Source organism: Peromyscus leucopus, chromosome 2 (assembly GCF_004664715.2).
Source record: "Peromyscus leucopus breed LL Stock chromosome 2, UCI_PerLeu_2.1, whole genome shotgun sequence".
Lineage (NCBI taxonomy): Eukaryota > Metazoa > Chordata > Mammalia > Rodentia > Cricetidae > Peromyscus > Peromyscus leucopus.
Genome location: NC_051064.1, coordinates 145,910,133 through 145,927,760, shown reverse-complemented (window position 1 = coordinate 145,927,760; position 17,628 = coordinate 145,910,133). Strand labels below are relative to the sequence as shown.

At 54.1% G+C, this 17,628-nt stretch overlaps 2 protein-coding genes across 14 annotated transcripts; one reads left to right on the top strand and one right to left on the bottom strand.

Annotated features, from left to right (window-relative positions):
* Positions 1 to 3,604: 3,604 nt before the first annotated feature.
* On the bottom strand, positions 3,605 to 9,765 carry Fbxo2 (F-box protein 2). The gene is made up of 6 exons (XM_028893606.2): positions 9,350 to 9,765; positions 5,561 to 5,941; positions 5,062 to 5,191; positions 4,885 to 4,980; positions 4,267 to 4,396; positions 3,605 to 4,050 (listed from the first exon to the last, which is right to left on the bottom strand). The coding sequence occupies exons 1-6, from the start codon at positions 9,369 to 9,371 to the stop codon at positions 3,916 to 3,918; spliced, it is 894 nt and encodes a 297-aa protein (XP_028749439.1). The 5' UTR covers positions 9,372 to 9,765; the 3' UTR covers positions 3,605 to 3,915.
* Positions 9,766 to 9,882: 117 nt separating this feature from the next.
* On the top strand, positions 9,883 to 17,348 carry LOC114709646 (F-box only protein 44). Of its 13 annotated transcripts, none has more exons than XM_037203179.1 (7): positions 9,883 to 10,098; positions 11,192 to 11,477; positions 13,008 to 13,082; positions 13,311 to 13,437; positions 13,528 to 13,623; positions 13,733 to 13,868; positions 16,420 to 17,348. In XM_037203179.1, exons 2-7 carry the CDS (start codon positions 11,213 to 11,215, stop codon positions 16,561 to 16,563), a joined length of 843 nt encoding a protein of 280 aa, XP_037059074.1. In that variant the 5' UTR covers positions 9,883 to 10,098; positions 11,192 to 11,212; the 3' UTR covers positions 16,564 to 17,348. The 13 variants fall into 13 exon arrangements, with proteins under 13 accessions (XP_037059074.1, XP_028749443.1, XP_037059072.1 ...); XM_037203177.1 differs by lacking the exon at positions 9,883 to 10,098 and adding an exon at positions 10,105 to 10,305; XM_037203183.1 differs by lacking the exon at positions 9,883 to 10,098 and adding an exon at positions 10,105 to 10,377 and having other exon boundaries at positions 13,311 to 13,408; positions 13,547 to 13,623.
* Positions 17,349 to 17,628: the final 280 nt, after the last annotated feature.

Here is a 17,628-nt window from a genome sequence, read left to right as displayed (position 1 = left end):
ACCCCTCTTCCTGGAGTATTCACACCGCATAGCACAGGGTGCATGGTGAGTCCTCAGGAGATATTCCAGGTCACCACCTACATCTCTACACTCATGCCAAACTGTGTGCTCACAGCTCCAGGCACACTGGCTGTTTTTCTAATATGTAGGTAAGTTCATTCCCAACCCCAAGGCCTTTGCATTTGCCGCTTCTGTGATGTTCTCCCAGACCTCCGTATGGCTGGGTCCTCTTCATCATCTTCAAAGGTCACTTCACAGAGATCCCTCCTGATCATCTTGACCAAGTGACACTACCACCCACAATCTAGTTTTGTTGACAGTGCTGTAGAGGTCAAATGCCCAATTAGCTGAGTAGAATTCTACTTCTAAGAAGGACGAAAGAGCTGTGTGACCTCAAAAAAGTTTCTGATTTGTCTGCTTCAGTTTTCTCACTCATAAAAAATAGAAATAATAGGGGCTAGAGAGATGGCTCAGCACTTAAGAGCATATGCTGTTCTTCCAGAGAACCCAAGTTCAGGTTCCAGAACCCATGTCAGGAGGCTCATAACTACTGGTAACTTCAGCTCCAGGAGAGCTGGTGTTCTCCTCCAGGACACACATGCACATGGCTTACACATCAAAGACATACACCACACACATAAAGAAAATAAAAATTATCTTTAAATTTTATCTTTTTGTTAGTGTTTTGATTTGGGCTTTTGTGTAGAAGGATGTTTTTTGTTTTGGTTTGTTTGTTTGTTTGTTTGTTTGTTTGTTTGTTTGTTTTGAGACGGGGACTTACTGTGTAGCCCTGGCTGGTCTGGAACTCACTATGTACACCAGACTGGCCTCAGACTCACAGATATCCACCTACCTCTGCCTCCAGAGTGTTAGGATTAAAGGTATATGCCACCATGCCCAGATAAAAAGAAAAGAAGATTTATAACAATGCCAAACTTAGGCGTATGCTATCATGAGGCTATTATAACTTAATGTGTGTCACATGCAAGGCTCTTAAAGGGTGCCTGGTGTGTAGAGAGAGTGCCGCTTCGTGTCGGCAGGTGCCTCCATTTGGTTGTCTGTGGTCACGCTTCTCTCTCCACAGTGCGTAGTCCAGCAGAGGCTGCCTGTCTGATCTCTGCCTGAGACCTAAGGCGACTCAGAGACTCCGCTGCCCAGAGAGAGCCCTTGGGTGCCACCTGCTGGCTGACACTGACATTCCTTGAGGACCTGATCTGAGCCCCCACCCCCACCACCTCAGGCTCCCTCCCCTCTGCCCTTGGGAGTGAGGGTTAAGAATGAACTTGGATCATAGTTCCCCAATGGGGACTGTATTTCTGTGTTGATTCTGGGTGCCGCCTGCCACCTTATTCTGTTTCACATTAGAGGGGGATGGATGTCTCTGCTCATCTCTGAGTGGACATCAAGTGCCCTGTGCCCCATGACCCAGGCATGCTACCTCCCCCAGCAGTACCCACCCTGACCTCCACATCTCAGGCAGGCAGCTGGTCTCTCTGAACTACTGAATTTAACTGTCACTCCGTGCTGGGGTACCCTTCACCCTACTCCTTGGTTCCCTTCTGTGAGTTTCTGCCCCCTGAGAACCCATTTTGGTCTGGAGGCAGAAAATCCAACCTCAATGCTTTGGGCTCCCTCCTTTGAGCCAGGTAAGCCACACGCACATCCCAGTCCTTTGCCCTAAAGCTCCACCTTACCTATTATCCATTTCAGCCCAGGAGCTCATGAGTTCATGCTTCCTTCCATTATGCTGGGACCAAGGCCACCAACTGCTTCCGTATGATTAGCAACGAAAGTGGTGGGTGTGGACCCTGCCTTCCCCTACAGACTTGGGGTTCCCTTAGAAAGGACTGGGGTGAGTGGGGGAACTGGAGAGATGGCTCAGAGGTTAAGAGCACAAGCTGGCTGTCTTTCCAGAGGACCCACGTTCAGATTCCAGCACCCACGTCAGGCAGATCAAAAACACCTGTGATTCCAACTCCAGTCAATCTAATGCCTTCTTCTGTGGGCACCGGAACACATGTGACAGACACACTCATGTAGACCAGGAAGTCCTGGGGTCAAAGTGTGTCTCCCCTGTCTGGCTGACAAAGCTCCATGGCAGAGACTTAGCAGTAATTTGACAGGAGGTCCCAAGACATGCCAGCGTTCACTGCATCTGGCCAGTCTGCTGATTCTTCGAGGGGCAGAATGTGTTCACTTCAAGACCCATAGGCTGTGGGTTACAGCCCTGAGTTTCAGAGGCAGGACTAGGTGTCAGAGTCAAGACACCAAGGCAGGCATGCCCAGCCCAGGGGGCTGTTCTACCTCACCAGCAGGTGGCATCAGACCTCAGAATGAAAGCAGAGCTGGGATCACATGACTGTGGGACAATGGACACCACAGCTGTTCATCACCCCATCAGCACAAGCTGGTTCAGTGAAGGGTATGGAGCAGGAATGCCTAGAAAGAGTCCTCAAGACCTCACCACTGTCTAGGCACAGCCAGCACCCAAGCTTCAACAACTGACAAACATTAAGCAGTGAAACAAGGAAGACAACTTGTCCAGCTCACTACACCCACAGCACAGATGCATCCAAGCACGATGCAGCACGCGACACATGTCACAGACCATAGGACAGCACAGCCCTAAGCACAACACAATAGATACAACAGCCACACACGTCCATCACCAGCATGGATCAGACCACAGAAGAAACAGACGGATCACAACAACATGTACACTACAGCAGTCACACACAAGATACAAGAGCCACACAATAGAACACACAGCAGACATACACTAGATGCAGAACAACATGAGATCAGCACCCTACTGACACACACACACACACACACACACACACACACACACACACACACATAGATACACACACACATAGATACACACACACATAGATACACACACACATAGATACAGACACACACACATAGATACACACACACACACACACATAGATACAGACACACACACACACAGATACAGACACGCACACATAGATACAGACACATAGAACAGACACACACACAGAGACACACACACATAGATACAGACACACACACACAGACACACACACACATAGATACAGACACACAGACACACACACACATAAACACACACAGACACACACACACATAGATGCAGACACACATATAGATACAGACACAGATACACAGAGAGAGAGACACACCAGACATAGACACACACAGACAAGCACCACACCAGCACAGCTCTCAGGCGTCAGTCTAGCCCAAGAGAACTGCTAGAAAGTGCTGGGACAACGCAGCAGGACACAGCCTAACCGCTGGGCCAAGAGAGGTCTGGAGGGCAGGCACCCCACACTCCCTTACCAAGCCCTGTTGTGGATTCCGGGCAGCTTGGATGTCCTCAGGCGCCAGGCTCAGCCAGCCCCTCCTTGGTCTCACAATCCTAGCCTTTGTCCCGCAGGCCTGCCCAGGCCCAGCTGGCCCCATACCAATCCAAGAGCCCCTGGAAACCCGAGCAGCTGGACTGTCACCAAGTACTTTTCCAGGCCATGCCAGGGGCCCTTGGGAGACAGAGCGATGGAGGGGGAGATGTCCACTCATCTGCACTTTCATTATTTCCTTCTTTGGACAAATATTTATTGAGTGCCCACTTTGAGGCAGGCACAATGCTAGGTGCTCGGGATCCAGCAGCAGCCCCATAACCCCCTCGGATTGTACATTCTAGAAGCGACTGCCCGTGGAGATGCAAATGGAAGCCATCCACAACAAAGCAACAAATCCTTCTCTCCCCGCAGGGACCAGGCTGGAGGAAGGGGCGGGAGAGAGGCAGGTGCAAGGCGTGGACGAGGCAGGTGAGGATGCTACCAACTAAATTAAGGCCTTTCTACCCCAGGCTTCTGCCCCTAGAGGGCGGCTGGGGAGGGGGGTCGCTCAGGGTTCCACCCACACACTACTGTTGGTCACCCGGGCCCCGAACCAGCCCTTCCAGTAGACCGAGTCCTGCCCTCCGTGCTCGAAGCGGACGAAGCGGACGCCTGGCCCGTAGTCGGTGAAGGTGTGGGAGATCTGGGGATGAAGGGGTATTGCGTCAGCCTCAGAGGTCTGAAGCTGTCCCTGTCACCCCACGCGGGCGCAGCGCCCCCATCCCAGCTCTGATTGCCGGCTGAACTAGGCGCTGTCTCTAGGAGCCCGGGACCACCCTCTCTGCGCCTGAGATCCGGGGGCGGAGCTTCCACCCAGAATGTCCCGGCCTCGGCCCCGCCCCTGGCTCTGCAGGATCACCTCCATCCAGCTGCCATCCTCCGGCACTGCCACCTGCCCTGTGTTGAACTCCGCCAGGACATCTTCGTGCTCCGACAACAGCCTCACGGTGAGCTCGTACAGGCTACCGGCATCGGTGCGGCCCGAGTACCTGCAGGGGGATGCGGGGCGCAGGCCTCAGCGGCTGAACCTCACTCTGCCCAGCCCAGTATCCATGCCTGGCCAGTGCTCCCTAATGTTCCCATTTCACAGATAAGGAAGCTGCGGCCACAGGGAAGAGGGAACTGGGCCCCAGAGCCAAACGTAGGGACTAAATGTGCCAGACCCAACCTTGGAACCAAAGCCATCCTAGGGGATGCGTATTGTCGGGACTGCCACACGCACAGAAATGGGAGTATATACAGATATGTGTATACATGTAAAGAGTAAGCAGGTCTTAACTTATTGGTAGTATCCTTGCCTTGCCTTAAGCGAGGGCAAATGCACACACATTCGCTAACATTTTAAACTCAAGGCAGGAAATAGATTCCTATCCGTTGCCAACCCTTGCAGACCTGTGGCCACAACACTGTGGCACACGGCTAGTCCCACCACCACCACTTCCCCTCTAGTCCTGACCCCTCCTCCACAGCTGCTCACCAGTCCTTCACCACGATGGCGGGCTGCGTGGTGTCCAGCAGCTCCTCCCAGTAGCCCTCAGCCCGCAGATCGACGACCTGCACTTTGCGACACCACCTGAGGAACAGGCGTCAGGATCCCGTGCCCCCCCCCCCGCCGCGCTTCCTCCTCCCCCACCCCCTTGTCCCTTCTTCTTACTCGAAGGAGGAGGCGAAGTACTTCTTAACGCTGTCATCTTGGGTAAATTCCACCCCGCTGTCTCCGGGCAGTTCCTCCACCCTCCAGCCGTCCCCTCCGTGCTCCACGTCGCACCAGCCCTCCAAGTCCTCTGTAGGGACACGGACAGTCCCACCCTGGTCACACAGCCCCTGCTTGAGGCTGTGGCAGGGCTGGCTCTTGCCTCTGCCGTCGGAAGCAGAATGGACGTGAGTACATTCTCAAGGTCTCGGTGGGCAGAGGATGAATGCCGGGTCTGTAGGTACTTCCTCACTCTGCCCCCCGACCCAGTGTCCACGGGCCTGTCCCACCCCCATTTCACTGAGCGTGTATACTCTGGGCAGAGACTCCCCAGGGAACAGACGGCTGTTCTGGGCTGGACATCGCACCAAGCATTTCATCTCATTTAATCTTGAAGCGGGCTGGCACCCAGAGCCGTTCTCTGGAAGGGACAATGGGCACTCCAATATGTGGCCCTCACCTTCCCCGCACGGGTTACGCAGCAGGTTGCGCCTCCTCTTGCTTAGGAAGTAGAACTGTTGCCAGTGGTCCTGCTCATCATCGGCGCAGCCCTCAGGCACCAGCCCCTCCTGCTGACACTTGAGCAGCCACAGAGGGGCGCCATCCACCAGCTCCTTCCAGCGCAGGCACACCAGACGGCAGGCCTGCACCAGCTCCGAGGCCGGCAGCTCGGCCAGCACTCGCAGCAGCAGCGGTTCAGGCAGCTGGGCCAGGTACTCGGCCGCCTCCGCCTCTTCCTCCTCCTCCTCCTCCCGGGGCTGCTCCTCCTCTGCACCCGCCTCGGCACCCGCCTCCTCTGGCTGCTCCTCTGGGCTCGTCTCTTCGGGGTGGCTCACACTCTCTGAGGGCCGTAAGGGAAGGGAAGGGAAAGCCGAGACTTCCAAACTGACCCCTCCACATCCCACTCTGAGGCAACCACAGCCGAGGCCAGAAGTTCTTAACCGGGACTTGCTGGCATTGCCTATAATCCCAGCACTGGAGAGGCAGAGGACAAATGTATCTCTGCGAAGAACAGCCTATGTAAGAGTTACAGTAAGACAACTACACAGTGGCCGTCTGTCTGTCTGTCTGTCTGTCTGTCTGTCTCTCTCTCTCTCTCTCTCTCTCTCTCTCTCTCTCACACACACACACACACACACACACACACACACACAGGAGTGGGGGAGAGCGAGCCCTAAACTGTGCACAGGGAGGAAGCCCAAGGAGGTAGAGGCACAGATACTCCCCCTAAACCAGAAGAATTCCTTCAGCTGCTGCTTCTCCCACAGGGGTAGTAGACACCCACAAGGATCTGGGTTACTGATGTCCTTGTACTTATGGGTCAGGTCTCCTAAGCACCCTTCTAGACCTCAAGGGTCCCTTGCCTCCTCCGGGGAGCCTTCCTGGACATACCTTTAGCACACACTCTCAAAGCCCAAGCTCAAAAGCATTCAAAGGCTTCCTAGCTTTTGTTCCTGGTCCGGTTGTTTAATAAATCCTTTTGTGTACAATGGACTGACCATAAGAACCAGGCCTGGGAGACTTCCTAGTGCCTACCAGCGTAGAGTCAGGAGCCTCTGTATTTTACCACCACTTAGCATACTGCTCGGAGCACTTGAATTACTTCCTAAAGCCCCAACCACCTCTTCCAGGTTGGCCCTACATCTCTTTTATGGAGAGACAGAGAGGTGACAAGGTCTAGGGTCACCCAACTTATAAGTACTTGGAGCTTGTGTTTGAACTCATTCGGTCCAACACAGGAGCCAACTTTAACAGCTGTGGTGTTACCAAAAGAATGTGTTGGGGGGGGGGGCGGTGGAGCATGCCTTTAATCCCAGCACACTTGAAGCAGAGACAAGTGGATCTCTGTGAGTTCGAGGCCAGCCTGGTCTACAGAGTGAGTTCCAGAACAGCCAAGGCTACACAGAGAAACCCTGTCTCAAAAAACCAAAGCAACAACAACAACAAAAGAATTTGTTGAATTAGTACTCTGGTCTTGTTTGAGTTTTTGTTGTTTGTTTTGTGTTTTTTTTTTGTTGTTGTTGTTTTTGTTTGTGTTTGTTTGTTTTTGGAGGCAGGGTTTCTCTGTATAGCCCTGGCTGTCCTGGATCTTGCTCTGTAGACCAGACTGGCCTTGAACTCACGAAGATCTGCCTGTCTCTGCTTCCTGAGTGCTGGGATTAAAGGTGTGCACCTCCACTGCCCGGCCTAGGTCTTGGTTTGATACTGTGGATGAAAATGCTGAGGTTGGAAAATGTTAAGCCACTTAGTGTAGGTCCCTCTGGCAATATTGGGGTAGGGGACCCAAGGACTCAGAGTGGGGACAATAGGCTAGAGATCCAGCTGTCCCTACCCAGCCAATGTTGTATGGGGGGGGGTAGGAAACCAACAGAGAAAGAGGTACTGGGTGATTGTGTAAGAGTCTCCTCCCCCCTTTTCCACCCCTCACCCTCAGCCTCCTCATCTGTGAAATGGGGTCATCATTGTGCCAGACCATCAGATCATACTGATATTCATCCCCTCCCCACAGAGGAGCAAGGGTACAGAGACAGCCACTCTTGCTAAGTCCGTGGGAACTCCTGACCCCATGGTAGGGGCAAGACACCAGAAAGGAAGCAGTGTCTCTCAGGCAGAGTTCTTGAGATCAGTTCACTGCACACCCAGGACAGTATAGGCAGCTGGGTATCCCTTGGATCTCAGCCTGCCTCATCTGGGCCATGGAAGCCTTGAGTAAGCAGACACTGAGTACCTGGTATCTCTCAAGGAGAGAGGGCCAGTGGGGAGGGGACCCAGCTAATAGTCGCCTGGGTAATAGTCGCTTCTTTCAGAGTTCCTGAAGACTGGACCCTGAAAATGCAAGGCAGTCAGGGAGCAGGCCCATGTCAGGGGAGGGTACAGATGGCCTATTCCCCAGACCTCCTCTAACGGGATACAGCCAGCAATCCCCACACTGACAGCATTGGAAAGCTGAATCAGGACTTCCCCTCTTTCCTTAGTGCTAGCACACAGAGAGTTCTCCATCAGTCATGGTGATTCTTACACACACACACACACACACACACACACACCACTTTCCCTGCGTTTCTAGCATCTTTTTGGTCACATTTTCATATCTAGGGGTTACTCCTCCATCCGCAACAAGGAAACTGGGCCTCCCAGGTCCCACCACAGGACAGCATCAAACAGAGAGGAAAATGCCTGTCCATTCTGCCTCCCACAGCTCTCTGGAGAGCTGGGCCCAATGTCCTCACCTCTCCACCACCACCCCAGCCCTGCCCTGGCCCCAGTGGATACCTGATGCTCCCCGGAAAGATGCACCTCACCCAGTCCTCTCTCCTGGCCCCTAGGCCTGGCATTGAGGCCCCAGATCCGATTACTGCCCCCCCCCCACCCTGCTCCCTCGAACACAAGTTGCCACATTGTTGCTGTAGGAAAGTTATCTAGCCCTGGATGCTGACCCCACGCTGACTCACTCACCTGGATTGGGCCCCTGAGTCCAGGGACTTCCTGGGCCCTGGGGGAAAACAGGAGCCTATTCTGGGGCCCTGTAGATGATATTGATGGGGAATTGGGAGTTGGAAGGGGGGTCAGGGATGGAAGGAAGCCTGGCCACCTTAGAGGGCATCTGTTCCCTTGCCTCCCCTAAAGTGGTTTGTGAGGAAGGGGTGGGGGGGTCATGGCAGGCAGGTTTGCACCCCAGCCTGACTCAGCAAGCAACCCCCTACAGGCCCATCGGGGAGCTGGAGGGGGAAGGAGTGGGGTCTTTGGTGCCAGGAAAGATGACTGGACAAAAGATCCTTGAGGACCCAGAGTATCCATCAAAAGCAGCCCATCTCTTCCTCACCACTAGCCTGGTCCCATGGAACAGCCCACTACCGCGACACAAGGTGGCCCCTCCAAAGGAGGGAGTCCCTCAGGAATCTACGATGGCTGCAAGGTGAGGCTGGTAAGCCCCGGGACCCGCGGGGACTCCGGAGGCTCATGAGAAAGGGAGGGCAGGCAGAGCTAGCAAACGGAAGAAGTTGATGGAAGCAAAAGCTTTCAAGAACCCAGCTCTCAAACCCCAGGAAGTCTGGAGCCTGGTATGCCAGCGTTCTCCGATGCCATTTTGGAGACCCAGGCGTCCTCCTCCCTCCACACCAAGACCCAGGCAGGAAACTGCTCCCTAGACTGTCTCGGGGTTTTGCTGTCGCGAAAGTTTGAGCCCCGTCTGGGGCGCTCGTCCTCCCTGTCTCCCCGGTCTGGCGCGAGCAGGGCCGGCTACAGCTACCTGGATCACCATCTCCATCCATCGCTGCAGCGCGGTCGACAGAGAGGAGCCGGAGACAGAGAGCCTGAGCGCTGCGGGTGGCGAGTTCTGGAGCTGCCCGCGTCAACCCGGTCGGTGCCGCCGCGCCTCTTAAAGGCCCCGCGCGCCCCGCCCCGCCTCTGACCCCGCGCTGGGGGCCGGGAGCCCCGCGCCCCCGGAGCCCAAGGTGCGGCTTCCAGGAGGAGCCGGATACTGGGGAGGGGCAGAGGTAGCCACGGGATGGGTGGGCTCCGGGTGCGCCTGGAGAGTGATTGCTGGAGGACACCAGGGGTCTGGCAGCTGGGGTGTGGAGGGTGCGGGTGCCAGGCCAAGTGGATTTGGGGGTATCAGCGACTTCCCGCCCCCCAGGTAATTTTCCTACGCTGCGGAGGGGGCAAGTTCCAGGGGTGCGCGGGAGAGGCGGGGCCAGGAGGAATTGTGGGCGGGGCTTAAGGGCACTGGGCGGGGCCGTACCCTGGGCCAACACTGACAGGCTCAGTGCCAAGACCCGTAGGGCAGCAGGACCAAACGCGGGTGACAGGAAAAATGGGTGGGGCGGGGGCGTGGTCTGCCAGACCGTGGGCGGGCTCCCCCCCCCCCCCGGGCCACCATTGGCACCGATGGCTCAGCCCCAAGAAGCGGGGGTTTGGCGCAGCGCAGCCTAACGCGGGTGACAAGGAGAATGGGGAGGGAGGGACCAATGTTGTGAGGCGGAGTTGGGGCGGTGTCTGGTGAGCAGTGGGCGGGGCCGTGTTTTGGGTGCTGTTCCATGGCCAGGGCACAACCAAGAGAGCGAAGGTGACCGAAGGAGGGGCTCACTGAGCGCCCCGGCAGGGAGAGGATTGGCGAGTAGTGGGCTGGTCTGTATCCCTGGCCACGCAGGCCCGGGCTGTACAGCCTCACGGCCTGACGGAATCGCACAGCTCTCCGGATCTCAGGTGACCGCGGGAGGGGAAGCACGCAGCGTGGGGACGAAGACGCGGTGGTGGGCAGGGACCTAGCCGGGGAAGGTAGGTGCCTTTCTGCGATCCTGAGGACCTAACGCCTTTGAGGCCCAGGCCTCGGGGCTTACCCCACTGCACTGTGAAGCCTCGAGGACCTGGGCTGGGGAGGCAATCGATGCTCAGAGGTCTGAATCTCGTCTTGAGCCGGTAGCGCATTTTAGGGTCATGCATAAGAAATGTGAGACTGCAGGGGCCCTGGGCGGGGGCGGGCAGCCTCTGGCTGGAGCCCAACCACCGGGGTGCGGGAGGGAGATAGGAAGGCTCCTGTCCACCCGCACACCTTCCCCCAGTCTCAGGTAAGCGGGTCATATTCTCTGAGCTCTTGAGAACATCACTGAGCCTTTTGTACTCCGTGACGGGTCCTGAGACAGTGATAACCCCTGCTCATCATCTCTCCCCCTTTCCCCGTTGGGGGATGGGAGAGGATGAAGAGTGGCTGGCTGGAGTGCTCACAAGGCCTCCCATTGTTACCCTCCTCTTAAAAGACTGCCGGCCCATTGAAAATGGCTGACTCTACCTTCAGTAAAAGCCAGGGCTGCTTCGCCCTCCCCTCCTGTTTGTGTGACCTTGGGAAGCTCCTTGGTTGGGGGTTGGGGGAAATCAGAGCTCACCATTTTCTAAGAAATCCCCAGCCCATGCACCTTGAGCTGCCTGTGACCCTGGAGGGAAGTACCCTGAGAAAACCGAAGGTCAGAGCACCACGGTGACTCTGAAGACAGTCAGTGGCAGCTGAGTTAGGAATCTCTCTATCCCTGGTGCTGGAAATGCCAGGTGCCAGGGAGAAGGCTGGGTGGATAGCGCAGTTCTCCAACCCCCACAGGAACCCGCCAGAGGCACTGCCATGGCCGTAGGCAACATCAACGAGCTGCCAGAGAACATTCTACTGGAGCTCTTCACCCACATCCCCGCCCGCCAGCTGCTACTGCGCTGCCGCCCGGTCTGCAGCCTCTGGCGAGACCTCATCGACCTGGTGACTCTCTGGAAGCGCAAGTGCCTGCGAGAGGGCTTCATCACCGAGGACTGGGACCAGCCGGTGGCTGACTGGAAGATCTTCTACTTCCTCCGAAGCCTCCGAAGGAACCTCCTTCACAACCCATGTGCTGAAGGTGGGTGCAGAGAGTATCTGCCTCAACACAACACATGCTCTGTAAGGTAACCAGTGGACATGTCCTGAACACGGAGTGTGAGCCCTTTGACTGCACTATGGCCTTTATTCCTCTCACAATAATGCTTAGAAGTCGGTACTATTGATGTACCGTCTTTTCAAATGGGTAGACTGAGGCCAAGGGTACTGTTTATTGTAGATTATTTCTCAGATAGGTGTGATGGCACACATTTGTAATCCCAGCACTTGGGAAGTGGACACAGGAAGATAGAGAGTTCAAGGTCATCTGTTAGAAGCCAGTCTGGGCTACATGAGACTCTGTCTCAAAACAAACCAGATATTTCTCAGTTGGCAATGGTGCTAACAATGTAATCCCAGCACTGGGGAGGCAAGCAGAAGGATCATGAGTTCGAGGGTAGTCTCTCCTAAAACTTTCCCTAGGAAAAGAAATGTGGCCAATTGGAACAGATTGTGCCAAAGACACTAGTTAAAGCCACAATCTGCTCTCCTCACTTACGGGCCTGTGGGGACTGTCCCAGGAGTCTTGCCTATGGATGAATCGGGGTGTAGACTCCTTTGCATTGAAGTTGAAGAGCAGGTCAGACAAAAGGCTTCTAGTCATCTGGACCCTGGGGCCCAGGCTGTGCTGTAGCCTGAGGATGAGTTACAGCAGGAAGGAATTGGTTTTCTGTTGCACGGTCAAACATGGGGTGGGGGGAATAGTAATGGAGTAAGTGCAGGCTACTCAGATCCCCCAGCTGCCTGTCTACGTCCCTTGACTCCCCATAGCCATGCTCTTGACCAATGCTGGGCAGACTACAGCCCAAACCTAATTACTATATTAAGAAGAATTTTATGGTTTGTTTTGTTTTGTTTGGGGAGGTGGTCATCACAGGGTCTCTCAATTATAACAACACGAGTAGCCCTGACCGTCCTGGAACTCACTCTATAGCCCAGGCTGGCCTCGAACTCACACCTGTCTCTGCCTCCCAAGTGCTGGGATTAAAGGCGTGCACCACCGTGCCCGGCTGGGTTTTATGTTTTTAACGGATTCTAAAAAATAGAAACAGAAAACTGCGATAGAGACAGTGTTGTGGCCCCAAAACCTAAGCTATTCCGGCACTCCAAGAGCCTTTCCTTTTGACATTTATGTGTGTATTAGGTGTGTGGGGTGGGGAGAGCTGTGTGTGCTACTGCGCATGTGAAAGTCAGAGGACAACTCGTGAGAGTCAGTTCTCCCCTTCTGCCATGTGGGATCCTGAGATATCCATTTCAAGTCATCATGCTTGGTGACCAGCGCTTTTCCCGGAGGCCATCATGCTTGGTGACCAGTGCTTTTCCTGGAGGCAGCATTCTGCTGGCCTTGGTTTTGCTTTTTTGAGGTAGGGTCTTGCTGTCTTGCATGCAGCTGTCCGGCCTGGTACTCAGTATGTGGCTTAGACTGGCCTGGAACTCACAGCACTCCTCTGTCTCGGCCTGCTGGGATGGCAGGTATGTTCCACCACAGATTAGCCTCTGTGCTTGATTCTAGCTAACGAGAGGACCAAGGCTCAGAGAAGGAAAGAAACATGTCTATGGTCACACAGCCCATTACTGCTGGAGTTGAGTAAGATTTGGGTCTGTCTGCCAGAGCACTCTCCATCATGGTCGGGGTCTGATCATCCAGGATTCTCCGTGGAAGCCCCTTAGCTACACCCAGTGCACACAGGTAGCACCTAACGTGCTACCTACGATGACAAAGCACAGGGCTGGAAGGCAGCTTGGGGATCCCACCTCTGAGAGGAAGGGGTACCCTGAGGGGCCTCCTGCATGGTGGACTCTGCTCTCCCCACAGAGGGATTTGAGTTCTGGAGCCTGGATGTGAACGGAGGTGATGAATGGAAGGTGGAAGATCTCTCCAAAGACCAGCGGAAGGAATTCCCCAATGACCAGGTCAAGAAATACTTCGTGACTTCCTATTAGTAAGATCTAGGGCCTGAGGGTGGGGGGAGCCCAAGTCCTAACATCAGGGTCCAGTGCTGAACTCCAGCCCCTCCCCCTCCCTGACTCAGCACCTGCCTCAAGTCCCAGGTGGTGGACCTCAAGGCTGAAGGGTATTGGGAGGAGCTGATGGACACCACCCGACCGGACATCGAGGTCAAAGACTGGTGAGTGACGGGGCGAGGGTCTGGGGGGGGCCTGCCGCCCAGGCGCCCCACCCCTGCCCTGCCCCCCATCTCCCAGGTCCTCATGGACCCTTCCTTCTTCTACCTGCAGGTTCGCAGCCAGGCCAGACTGCGGGTCCAAGTACCAGCTGTGCGTTCAGCTCCTGTCGTCGGCCCACGCACCCCTGGGAACCTTCCAGCCAGACCCCGTAACGATTCAGCAGAAGAGCGACGCCAAGTGGAGGGAGGTATGTGGGCAGGGACCCCACAGGGACCTTCAGACCCGAGCTCCCCCGTCTCCCACCTGGGTTTCTGCTGCTCTAAGCCTCAGCCTCACTGGCTTCCGTAGAAAAATAAGAGTAAGCTTCCAGCTTGGACATCGGGGATGGGAGGCTAGGAGAGCCCCCGCTCAAAAAAATTTCCAGAAAGGATGATTCAGTGGAGCATCTGGCTCACCAGCATTCTACTTAGAATATTTTTTTCTAATGGGCAATGGGTTTATCAAATATATCTTCAATTTTAGCATATGGTGGGTCTGTCTGGACCTGCCCACCATCAGTTGAGAAGCAGCCGTTATCTACGCCATGGTCACGTGGGCTGTCTTTCTTTTCTTTAGTTGGTGGGATTGGATACAGAGCCTAAGACCTCACACATGCTAGGCAAACACTCTACCACTGAAGCCAGATACAAATCTTAGTGTGGTAGCTCAAGCCTGTCATACTAGTACTTAAGGGTCGGAGGCAGGGGCATCACTGTACATTCCAAGCTAGTTTGCATTTTCTGTTGTTGTTTTCAGACAGGAGGTCCAGGTAGTCCTGGCTGTTGTGGAACTCAATATGTAGACCAGGCTGACCTAGAACTCACAGAATTCCTCCTGCCTCTTCCTCGTGAGTGCTAGGATTAAAGATGTGTGCCACCATTCCTGGCCAGCTTGGGTTTTGTAGTGCAAAGCCTAGACCATAGAGACCTGGTGTTAAAAATAAATACATAAATGTATAAACAAGAAACAAATAAATAAAACATCTGGGCAAGGTGGGCTGTGGCAAGGCAGAGGCAGAGGCAGGCAAATCTCTGTGAACTCAAGGTCAGCACTGTCTACATAGCAAGTTCTAGGCCAGTCAGGGATACACATTAAATAAACAAATAAATACACCAGTACCAACAAGCCAGGCAAAGACCTTCAAGATAAATGTTTTGTGAGGAAAAGGGACGTGCTGTCAAGCCTGAGGACTTCAGTTCAGTCCCTGGGACCCACATAGTGAAAAGAGAGCGCCAACTCTAACATCTTCAGACTGTCACACATGCACTGTAGCATAATGTGCATGTACATACATACATGCATGCCGGGCAGTGGTGGCACACCCCTTTAATCCCAGCACCTGGCAGGCAGAGCCAGGCGGATCTCTGTGAGTTTGAGGCCATCCTGGTCTACAGAGCGAGATCCAGGACAGGCACCAAAACTATACAGAGAAACCCTGTCTCGAAAAACCAAAACAAACAAACAAAAAACCCATAAATAAATGTCATTTTTAAAGTTGTTTAAGCCAGACAGGAGGGCTGGAGAGATGACTCAGAGGTTAAGAATGTTTGTGTCACTGGCGGTGGTGGTGCATGCCTTTAATCCCAGCACTCGGAAGGCAGAGCAGGTGGATCTCTGTGAGTTCGAGGCCAGCCTGGGCTCCAAGTGAGCTCCAGGAAAGGCGCAAAGCTACACAGAGAAACCCTGTCTGGAAAAAAAAAAAAAAAAAAAAAAAACAGTACCAAAGAGCCAAGCCCTTACGTACACAAGTCCTCAGCAGCTACCCCAGGGAGAGTTGAACCTTGAGTAAAATCCAGCCCTTTCTGAGTAACGTGGTTCTTTATCTAGTTTTGTTTTTATTTGTGTTTTGATTTATCTGATACAGGATCTCATGTAGCCCAAGCTGGTCTCCAATTTACTACATAGCAGAAGACAGCCATGAGCTCGGGCTTCTCCTGCCTTTATGTCCCAAGTGCTAAGATTACAGGTGTTTGCCACTGCCTGGTTTATGCTGAGGACTGAACAACGGTCTTTGCGCATTTTACTCTACAGGGCGAGTACTTTACTGAGCTCTTTGGTTGTTTTCTGACAGGATCTCAAGTATCCCAGGAGGGCCTCTAAGGCGATAAATACATAGCCAGAGATGACCTTGAACTTCTGATTGTCCTGCCTTTGCCTCTTGAGTGCTGAAATTGGAGACATGCACCATCATGGTGCTGGGAATGGAATTCCGGGCTTCAAGCATGCTATACAAGTGTTTTCAATGAATCTACATCCCCTGCTCTGGTTTTTGTTGTTGTTGTTTGTTTTTGTTTTTCAAGACAAGGTTTCTCTGTGTAGCTTTGGAGCCTGTCCTGGAACTCACTCCACTCTGTAGACCAGGCTGGCCTCGAATTCATAGAGATCCGCCTGGCTCTGCCTCCTGAGTGCTGGGATTAAAGGCGTGCGCCACCACCGCCAGACCCCTGCTCTGTTTTTTTGTTGTTCCTTTTAAAAGATTTATCTTTATGGTATGTGTATGTGTATTTTGCCTATGTGCCTTGGAGGCCAGAAGAGGGCGACAGATCTCCTGGAACTGGAGTTATAGATGGTTGTGAGTTGCCATGTAGGTGCTGGGAATTGTATCCTGGTCCTCTGCAAAAGCAGCCAATGCTCTTAAACAGAGCAGCCTCTCCTGCCCCCTGTTGTTGTTGTTTTTTTTTTTTTTTTTTTTTTTTTTTTTTGGAGACAGGTCTTACATAGTAGTCCCTGACTGCTCCCTTCTTCTGTCTGCCCCCCAGGTTTCACACACATTCTCCAACTATCCTCCCGGCGTCCGCTACATCTGGTTTCAGCACGGAGGCGTGGACACTCACTACTGGGCCGGCTGGTACGGCCCGAGAGTCACCAACAGCAGCATCGTCATCGGGCCCCCACTGCCCTGATGCCCCCCGAACCCCTCTCCTTGGAGCCCTAATTGGTAAACAGCCGTCAGAAAGGGCCAGGCTCGGGAAGTGTGGGGGAGGGGGGTGGAAGCCAGGCACTTCCAGACCTGTTTGTCTTTGCCCCCCAGCTGCCTCCCCTGTGCAGAGCTCTTCTCTCCAAAGGCTGGCCTTCCAGCAAGGTCACCCCTTTAAGGGGTGCAGTGCCTGAGGTTAGGTGGATACAAAAGTCATCAGGGAGAGATCCCCAAGCTCGAATGCTTGCCCAGATCTGTCTGTACCTCTGCCCTTTGTTCTCCTTCAGGGCCCTTAGAGCAGGGATGAGTGAGACACCTGACAGGTTTGGGGACTGCCTTTGATGATGCAGACGTTGAGGGGCAGATCTGGGATAGAAGGCGGTTCTGCTGGCCAGACCTTAGCCTGGTTGTCAGCTGCGGCTTCTGTCTTGGCCATCTTCCTTGCTTTGGCTTGGAAGTCAGGCCTGGTATCAGATAGGCAGGTAGGATCAGACTGTCCTTGTCGTCAGCAAAGCCCAGAAAGCCAGGTGGGTACCGATGAGTGCAGGGCTCCCCAGAGAACCCATGGAATCCCACTCAGGATGGAGGGGCAGGATGGACCTTGATTCTGAGAGCTGCAATGGGAAATCAAGTAGAGGGACCTGGGCAAGTTCTCTATGGCTTGGAGATGTCCAAGCCCCAACTGTTGAAGCGTCCATTCCCACACTGTCCCCTGACCCCAGTACCACGCCAACCCTCCTACTGCACAGCCAAATAAAACATTTCCCAGCCCCCTTGTGCCCTGTGGCTTTGGAGGGAAGGGTGGGTTCATGGACAATCCTGCCTGTTCCTAAAGAAGCAGGAGTGTGGGCCATGGCAGCCCTTAGCTCCAGGGGCAGAGCCCTCCAGCAATCACGGTGCATCTCTGTGCAGCCCAAGAAGCCTGTGCCAGGCTCCACTTCCTGCTGTCTCCCTGCCCAGTGCCTTACTGATTTAGACTGAGTGAGCCCAGCACACAGGAGGTGTTCACTACTTGTCAAAGTTAAGTATTTAGCCGGGCGGTTGTGGCACA

Excerpts from the sequence above, each read along its gene's own strand:
- LOC114709646 (XM_037203179.1), top strand. The coding sequence starts at position 11,213 with ATGGCCGTAGGCAACATCAACGAGCTGCCAGAGAACATTCTACTGGAG. Across the intron at positions 11,478-13,007 it reads TCACAACCCATGTGCTGAAG|CTAACGAGAGGACCAAGGCT; the intron begins GTGGGTGCAGAG and ends GCTTGATTCTAG. Across the intron at positions 13,869-16,419 it reads GCGACGCCAAGTGGAGGGAG|GTTTCACACACATTCTCCAA; the intron begins GTATGTGGGCAG and ends TCTGCCCCCCAG.
- Fbxo2 (XM_028893606.2), bottom strand. The coding sequence starts at position 9,371 with ATGGATGGAGATGGTGATCCAG. Across the intron at positions 5,942-9,349 it reads GGATGGAGATGGTGATCCAG|AGAGTGTGAGCCACCCCGAA; the intron begins GTAGCTGTAGCC and ends TACGGCCCTCAG. Across the intron at positions 5,192-5,560 it reads GCGTAACCCGTGCGGGGAAG|AGGACTTGGAGGGCTGGTGC; the intron begins GTGAGGGCCACA and ends GTGTCCCTACAG.